Source organism: Salmo trutta, chromosome 6, assembly GCF_901001165.1.
Source record: "Salmo trutta chromosome 6, fSalTru1.1, whole genome shotgun sequence".
NCBI classification, from domain to species: Eukaryota; Metazoa; Chordata; class Actinopteri; order Salmoniformes; family Salmonidae; genus Salmo; species Salmo trutta.
Window position 1 is genome coordinate 47,002,220 of NC_042962.1, and position 8,910 is coordinate 47,011,129.

The 8,910-nt window shown below is 45.7% G+C and overlaps 1 protein-coding gene across 3 annotated transcripts; it reads left to right on the forward strand.

Moving 5' to 3' along the window:
* Positions 1 to 217: 217 nt before the first annotated feature.
* On the forward strand, positions 218 to 8,830 carry LOC115196070 (metalloreductase STEAP3). 3 transcript variants are annotated; one of them, XM_029756589.1, is made up of 6 exons: positions 218 to 315; positions 925 to 1,424; positions 1,745 to 2,272; positions 2,489 to 2,653; positions 4,051 to 4,101; positions 7,313 to 7,435. In XM_029756589.1, the coding sequence occupies exons 1-5, from the start codon at positions 276 to 278 to the stop codon at positions 4,054 to 4,056; spliced, it is 1,239 nt and encodes a 412-aa protein (XP_029612449.1). In that variant the 5' UTR covers positions 218 to 275; the 3' UTR covers positions 4,057 to 4,101; positions 7,313 to 7,435. The 3 variants fall into 3 exon arrangements, with proteins under 3 accessions (XP_029612449.1, XP_029612447.1, XP_029612448.1); XM_029756587.1 differs by lacking the exon at positions 4,051 to 4,101 and having other exon boundaries at positions 219 to 315; positions 7,313 to 8,830; XM_029756588.1 differs by lacking the exons at positions 218 to 315; positions 4,051 to 4,101 and adding an exon at positions 332 to 503 and having other exon boundaries at positions 7,313 to 8,830.
* Positions 8,831 to 8,910: the final 80 nt, after the last annotated feature.

Genomic DNA, 8,910 nt, shown 5'->3' on the forward strand with positions numbered 1-8,910 from the left:
TAAAATGAATGCACCACAGAGAACATATTGAAAGAAAAATCCTAAATACCCACAGACACTGCAATCAATTTACATACGAGTCAGAGCTTTTTAGAACCATGTTAACAATGGGTTGACTACTGTCTTCTTGATAGGAATAACGTATACTGTTGCTACTGTTAACTGAATGGCCTAGCCTACCGTAGGCCAACTCTCATGTCAGTTTGGGGAAGAACTTATCTTCTTCACACAGAGGGGGCGGTTGGGGCGGGGACGGATTTCTGGGTCACAAAGTTATGAGCGCAAGACAAAAATACACAGACGTCAAGAAAGGAGGTGAGCCAAACAACATGAATTCAACAATAATTTGTGGCTACTGTTTTGCTGTAGCTAGTTAGTTAATGTATACATAGGACAATTTTAGAAGTTGACCAAGTTTGTCTAAAAAAGTTGGTAGTTCCGTGTTCTGTATTTTTGGGCAAAAAGTTAGCTAGCTAGCATTGCGTTCAACCAAGCAAGAACAGGTAGGTAGCCTGCTCAGCTAGCTAACTGTTAGCTAGCTAAGTAAATTAGCGTTCGCTCTCCTTTGTGCAGGAGTAACGTTAGCTAGCTATAATATAAATATGCGCAGCCATGGCTTCAATACCCCAATGTCTAAGTATTGAGGTGTGCACAAATAAAGGATGTCTAGCTAGTAACTCCGCTAGCCTAGTAGTAGTAGTAGTAGTAGTAGTAGTAGTAGTAGTAGTAGTAGTAAGTTCGCTAGCCAGTTAATAAATCAGTTATAAAGCAGGTTGCATTAGCTAGCTAGTTTGCCAGTTGAACCAAGTAGTACATCAGTGCTAGTTTGTCAATAACAAAATCATCTTTACATTGAATGCTGCACAGACACAATTGTCTGTTGATAGACATTTTACAATGTTAGCGACCTTTCGTTTTTTTCAGCTCAGGACAGGATGCCCCAGGAGGAGATGAAGAAGCCTCTTATACTTGGTGGTGCCAGCCCCAGACACCTCAAAACCTCAATTTCTGATCCAAGTACTCCCTTGGTTGGCATCATGGGCACAGGTGACTTCTCCCGCTCCTTAGCCACCAGGCTGGTAGCCTCTGGGTACCGGGTGGTGGTGGGCAGCCGCAACCCCAAGCGCTGTGCCTCCCTCTTTCCCGAGGAGGCTGAGGTGACCACCCAGCACCAGGCTGCCACCCAGGCCGACCTGGTGTTCGTGGCCCTCTTCCCCGAGCACTACTCCACCCTGGCTGGGCTGAGGGAGCCGCTAGTGGGGAAGACTCTGGTGGATGTTAGTAATGGTACTAAGATCAACAGGGATAAGCAGTCCTACGCGGAGCAGCTGGCCAGTATCTTCCCAGAGAGCAGTGTGGTGAAGGCCTTCAATGTGATCTCGGCCTGGAGCCTGCAGACGGGGCCAAGGGACGGCAGCAGACAGGTAAAGCCTAAGTCCTCTGCACACACAACAGTGCCAGAGAAGACAGACAGACATTACTACTCTGAATTACATTTGGACGTGCTGTTTTCTAGTTTTTTGCTCCAAACCGGACAATGTCCACAGTTTATGTAATGTTACATGTTTCACACATTCTCATGTTGCAACCATATTATCACAGGTGTTGGTCATATGGTGTTATTGTAGTTAAACTATGTGATGTAGGCTATTGGTAAAGTATCGTGTCTCTTCAGTTGGGTTCTCCTTGGTGAATATTCCCTTCCCTGACACTCTTCTGTGACACTCGCCTCTTTACTATCCAGGTGCTGATTTGCAGTGACAGTAGTAGGGCCAAGAGCGCTCTACTCCAGATCTGCCGCAGTCTTGGCTTCATCCCTGTTGACATGGGCCGCCTCTCCTCTGCCCAGGAGATAGAGAACACCCCCCTGTACCTCTTCCCCTCGTGGCGCGTCCCATGTCTCTCCACCCTCTGCCTCTTCTTCTTCTTCTATGCCTACAACTTCCTTCGTGACGTCGTCCACCCGTACGCCACGGCAGGGAAGAGCAAATTCTACAAAATTCCGGTGGAGATGGTAAATGTGACACTCCCCTCGGTGGCCTTGGTGACCCTGGCTCTGGTCTACCTGCCCGGCCTTGTGGCTGCCTTCCTGCAGCTGTCGTGGGGCACCAAGTACAGGCGTTTCCCCAACTGGTTGGATCGCTGGCTGCAGCAGCGGAAGCAGTTGGGCCTCTGTGCCTTCCTCTGCGCAGCTCTGCACGCCGTCTACAGCCTGTGTTTGCCCATGCGCAGGTCTGCTCGCTACAATCTTCTCAACGCTGCCTTCAAACAGGTGAGAAAGGCATCAGTAAACTATTTATAAATAGTTTAGCCTACATACTATTAATGAATTAGTATTGAATTATAAATGTATAGTTCTAAAGCATTAAAAACATTACAACTCATCAGCATTTAGAACGCTTTCAATATGGTAAAACATTTGTGATGGCTTATTCATAGTGTAACCACCTGACATCACAGTAAGCAACAATGTGTGTTTACTGTGCAGGTGAAGGTAGACCAGGAGGACTCGTGGGTAGAGGAGGAGGTGTGGAGGATGGAGCTGTATCTGTCTATAGGCATCCTGGCCCTGGGCCTGCTCTCTCTGCTGGCTATCTCCTCACTGCCCACCGTGGGCAACTCGCTCAACTGGAGGGAGTTCAGCTTCGTACAGGTCAGCACATTTGCACAGACACCTTTTCTGTGTACATGAGCAGTAGTTCAATGAAGCAGTCAAAGACTGGCAAAACAAATCAACATTGTAGCCTACTGTAGAAAGACAACCTCTGAGCTGTGTGTGTCAACTCTTCTCCTCGCATGCCACGGAATTCATAAAGGGGGAACTTTACTATTATGGTTCCATTTTCCAGGGATTTGTCCTTTGGAGCGTTTAGAACTTTCCCTTCATATGTATGCTAAGCTGATCCAGTCGGGGCCAGATTAGTCACATGCTGCTAGTCCGTGTGATAAAAGGCCTGTGTTCTGCTTGGCCTGTCAGAATGGCCTGTCTGCCTACAGCCCGAAGCCGCAGTAAAACATTTGAGCATTATTCTCCATCAAGATTACAGTCCTGCAGTCCCTTAAGCTTGCAGCCAGCCAGACAGTGTAGTGAGTTCAGTCCGGCTGATTCGTAGTGTGGACGACAGACGGCCGTCGCTTTAAGTGAGTTAGGCTGGTATTAGGAACTGTTAACTCGCACTGACTCTTAACAGAGCCTCGTATAATTATTGGTAAAATTAGATACATTAAGTATTTTAAGTAATACACGTATACTGTACAAAAATATAAACGCAACATGCAACAATTTCAAAGATTTTACTGAGTTAGTTCTCATAAGGAAATCAGTCAATTGAAATAAATTCATTAGGCCCTAATCTATGGATTTCACATGACTGGGCAGCAGTGCAACCATGGGTGGGCCTGGGAGGGTGTAGGACCACCCACTTAGCAGCCAGGCTCACCCACTGGGGAGCAAGGCCCAGCCAATCAGAATGAGTTTTTCTCCACTAAAGGGAAATTATTACAGGCAGATGCACCCCCCTCAGACGATCCCGCAGGTGAAGAAGCAAGATGTGGATGTTCTGTACTGGTGTGGTTACACGTGGTCTGCGGTTGTGAGGCCGGTTGGACGTACTGCCAAATTCTTTAAAACGACATTGGAGGCAGCTTATGGTATAGAAATGAAGATTAAATTATCTGGCAACAGCTCTGGTGGACATTCCTGCAGTCAGCATGCCAATTACATGCTCCCTCAACTTGAGACATCTGTGGCATTGTGTTGTGTGATAAAACTGCTCATTTTAAAGTGGCCTTTTATTGCCCCCAGCACAAGGTGAACCTGTGTAATGATCATGCTGTTTAATCAGCTTCTTGATATGCCACACCTGCCAGGTATATGGATTATCTTGGCAAAGGAGAAATGCTCACTAACAGGAATGTAAACAAATTTGTGCACAACATTTGAGAGAAATACACTTTTTTTGTGTATGGACCTTTTCTGGGAATTTTTATTTCAGCTCAGGACCAACACTTTACATGTTGCGTTTATATTTTTGTTCCGTGTATATTTAGGGATGAGGATGAAATGGGTGAGTCACGACTGAACCTTCCCACCTGTCAAGGGTAATTATAATTCAGCTGCTCTCTGTAGTGCCCTGTACTGTGCTAATAATTAGAGGGAACACACACACACGGACACAGACACACACACACACACACACGCTGACTACAGGGGCTCATTAAGGACAAATGTTGAGCTTGTAGGTCATACTGTTCCCTTGGGCCTCTTTACTACACTCGTGCTTCCATGATGAGCTAATATACTGCACATATAATATACCACTCAAATCACCACTTCCTTTCACCTCACTAAGATGTTGAGTTATTAAAAGGTTATGTAGAAGGTTCAAAGGTCAACAATCATCTCCCAGGTGTTCTGTACATCTGGGTACGCCAACTTCATTTGCATTTAGTCTTTCATAAAGGGGTTTGATTGGCTATGTATTGGGGGGGTTTATAATAATTTCAAGAGTTTGTAAGTGTATTTTAACGTTTAATATAATATTAATATTAGGTCTTCCCTGTGGCTCAGTTGGTAGAGCATAGTGTTTGCAACGCCAGCATGGTGTGTGCAACGCCAGGGTTGTGGGTTCGATTCCCACGGGGGACCAGTACAAAAACAACAACAACAACAAAAATGTGCATGCATTCAACACTGCATTCACTACTGTAAGTCGCTCTGGAAAAGAGCGCCTGCTAAATGACAAAAAAAAAAAACATGTAAATAACCCAGAGGTGGCACTCCTAGTGGCCGGGGACTTTAATGCAGGCAAACTTAACCAGAAGAAAATAACTCTAGACCACCTTTACTCCACACACAGAGATGCATACAAAACTCTCCCCCGCCCTCCATTTGGCAAATCCGACCATAATTCTATCCTCCTGATTCCTGCTTACAAGCAAAAACTAAAGCAGGAAGTACCAGTGACTCGCTCAATATGGAAGTGTTCAGATTAAGCGGATGCTACGCTACAGGACTGTTTTGCTACCACAGACTGGAATATGTTCCGGGATTCATCCAATGGCATTGAGGAGTATACCGCCTCAGTCATCGGCTTCATCAATAAGTACATCGGCGACATCATCCCCACAGTGACCGTACGTACATATCCCAACCAGAAGCCATGGATTACAGGCAACATCCGCATCGAGCTAAAGGTTAGAGCTGCCGCTTTCAAGGATTGTGACACTAATCTGTATGCCTATAAGAAATCCCGCTATGCCCTCAGACAAACCATCAAACAAGCAAAGCATCAATACAGGAATAAGATTGAATCCTACTACACCGGCTCTGACGCTCGTCGGATGTGGCAGGGCTTGAAAACTATTACGGACTACAAAGGGAAACCCAGAAGCGAGCTGCCCAGTGACGCTAGCCTTCCAGACGAGCTAAATGCCTTTTATGCTCGCTTCGAGGCAAGCAACACTGAAGCATGCACGAGAGCACCAGCTGTTCTGGATGACTGTGTGATAACGCTCTCAGTAGCCGATGTGAGCAAGACCTTTAAACAGGTCAACATTCACAAAGCCGCGGGGCCAGATGGATTACCAGGACATGTACTCAAAGCATGCGCAGACCAACTGGCAAGTGTCTTCACTGACATTTTCAACCTCTCCCTGACTGAGTCTGTGATAACTACATGTTTCAAGCAGACCACCATAGTCCATGTGCCCAAGGAAGCAAAGGTAACCTGCCTAATTGATTACCGCCCCGTAGCACTCACGTCGGTAGCCATGAAGTGCTTTGAAAGGCTGGTCATGGCTCACATCAACAGCATCCTCCCGGATACCCTAGACCCACTCCAATTCACATACCGCCCCAACAGATCCACAGATGACACAATCTCAATTGCACTGCACACTGCCCTTTCCCACCTGGACAAAAGGGACACCTATGTGAGAATGCTGTTCATTGACTACAGCTCAGCGTTCAACAGCATAGTGCCCATGGGCTCATCACTAAGCTAAGGACCCTGGGATTAAACACCTCCCTCTGCAACTGGATCCTGAAATTCCTCTCTACACGCTGATCCTCAACACTGGGGCCCCTCAGGGGTGTGTACTTAGTCCCATCCTGTACACCCTGTTTACCCACGAATGCGTGGCCAAACACGACTCCAACACCATCATTAAGTTTGCTGACAAAACGATGGTAGGCCTGATCACCGACAACGATGAGACAGCCTATAGGGAGGTCAGAGAACTGTCAGGGTGGTGCCAGGACAACAACCTCTCCTTCAATGTGAGCAAGACAAAGGAGCTGATCGTGGACATCAACGGGGCTGCATGGAGCGGGTTGAGAGTTTCAAGTTCCTTGGTGTCCACATCATCAACAATCTATGATGGACCAAACATACCAAGACAGTCGTGAAGAGGGCACGACAAAACCTTCTCCCCCTCAGGAGACTGAAAAGATTTGGCATGGGTCCCCAGATCCTCAAAAGGTTCTACAGCTGCACCATCGAGAGCATCCTGACAGGTTGCATTACTGCCTGGTATGGCATCTGCTGGGGATTTGAATGTAAGGTGCTACAGAGTGTAGTGCGTACGGCCCAGTACATCACTGGGGCCAAGCTTCCTGCCATCCAGGACCTATATAATAAGCGGTATCAGAGGAAAGCCCATAAAATCATCAGACTCCAGTCACCCAAGTCATAGCCTGTTTTCTCTGCTACCGCACAGCAAGCGATACCAGAGCGCCAGGTCTAAGACCAAAAGGCTCCTTAACAGCTTCTACCCCCAAGGCATAAGACTGCTGAACAATTAATCAAATGGCCACCAGACTATTACATTGACCCCCCCCCCCCCTTCATTTGTTTTGTACACTGCTGCTACTCGCTGTTTATTATCTGCATAGTCACTTCACCCCTACCTACATGTACAAATTAATCTGTACCCCCGCACGCTGACTCGATAATCTGTACCCCTGTATATAGCCTCGTTCTTGTGTTACTTTTTATTATTTTCTACTTCAGTTTATTTGGTAAATATTTTCTTAACTCTATTTCTTGAACTGCATTTTTGGTAAAGGGTTTGTAAGTAAGCATTTCATGGTAAGGTCTACAGTTGTTGTATTCGGCGCATGTGACAAAGTTTGATTTGAAATTGGCCATCACCATCAGATCTCACGACCTGACATTGTATTGAATAAAAAAGCTGGATTTCAAACCAAATTAACTTGTAGTCAGTACATCTGAAGCCGGCTATCACCCAGATTCAGTTCAACTCAAGAAAGTTATTAATTATCATGGTCCTCTCTCTTTCTCCCCTCCAGTCCAGACTGGGCTACATGGCCCTGTTGATGGCCACCCTCCACACGCTGACCTACGGCTGGGACCGGGGCTTGGACCCGGAGCAGTATCGCTTCTACCTCCCTCCCACCTTCTTGCTGGTGCTGGCCCTGCCGCTGGCTGTGCTGCTGGGGAGGCTGGCTCTGTTCCTGCCGTGCGTGGCTCTCCGGCTGAGTCGTATCAGGAGGGGTTGGGAGAAAAGCCGAGCCATACGGTTCACACTGCCTGAGGACGAGCATAACGGGCGTTCACAGGAGGACATCAGTAATGTTTGAGAGAGATGCTTGGTTTAGTCTTACATGCAGGATTGAATGAAGGAAGCATGGAAGACACACACACACACGCAGGCAAGTGGAGATGGGAGAGAAGTACTGACTGTGTCATATTAAGGGATGTAATGTCACCAACAGTAACCTTATGCATCAAAAGCAATTTAGGGATTTCATTGGCCTTTCTTATACTAGTGAACGTGCTTCTTTTTTGGTACACATGTCATCTATAGCACTACCATTTAACTTGGTATATTTATCAAGAGAAATTAACTATGGTTCTATTGCTCACTAAGACTCCGGCACATGTACAGTGATGCATTTTGGAGATTACTATTATAGTGCTGCTTTTAATTTGCTGCCACTACTCTCTTTAACTAAACTGGAAACCAGACATTGTCATTGTCTTTCTACTGGTTTCTTAGCCAGTCAGATACTGGGCATCCAATGCTATCAGGTAAAAAAACAACAACCTTGTACTGTCTCAGGCTTTCACTTCAACGTGAGGGAAGCCTGGGCATCCGACACTGTAGTTGTAGTGCTGTTAGATGCCTCTGTTCTGTCTGTCTGCCCTGCTCGCGGCTGAATCTGGCTCAGCTGTCTGATTTGCCTGCCCTGATGCTATGGTCAGTCAGAGCTAAAATGTTGCACCTCACAGCAATGTCATCGGTTGTTCAGTGGTGTCATGCCTGCTTCTGCTGTGTAATCACTTCTTACTGCTGCATCGGCGATGTGTTAAAAAAATAGACCTATAGAATTTTTGCCTTAGGCTATTGTTGCATTGTTTTGATGCGTCAATGAATGCACTATAATGTTTATACTTTACCTGGTCAGAGTCTTTCAAAGATCAAATGTGTACCAAAGATTGTGAAAATATATTGTCGAAGATTGTAAAAATGTACTATCGAGTCCCAAATTGTTGCTGGCACCAAACCCAATCAAGGATGGCTCATGTTTTGTTTTTGTGTTGAAGTTACACTGTTATAGGTATAATTAAATATGATGACATTGTATAAAATGTACTAATTTTATTGAACAATCAAACTAACCTGCTGTCATGGTGACTCTATGGTACATGTGAAATTGTAAGAGCTATTTTATATTCTGACTGTTACATTTCTTCTTCTGTTAAATGCAATAAGTTCCATAGGTTTATCCACAAAATGAAATCAAAGACATGTATATTCTGATAGTGCTTATTGGCCGAATAAACACACTATTTTCCACAACTTACCCATTCTTTGTTATGCAGAAGTTCATGAATGTATTTAATTGCCACTCACTATCCTTACTGACCTGGAGATCGACTGTGG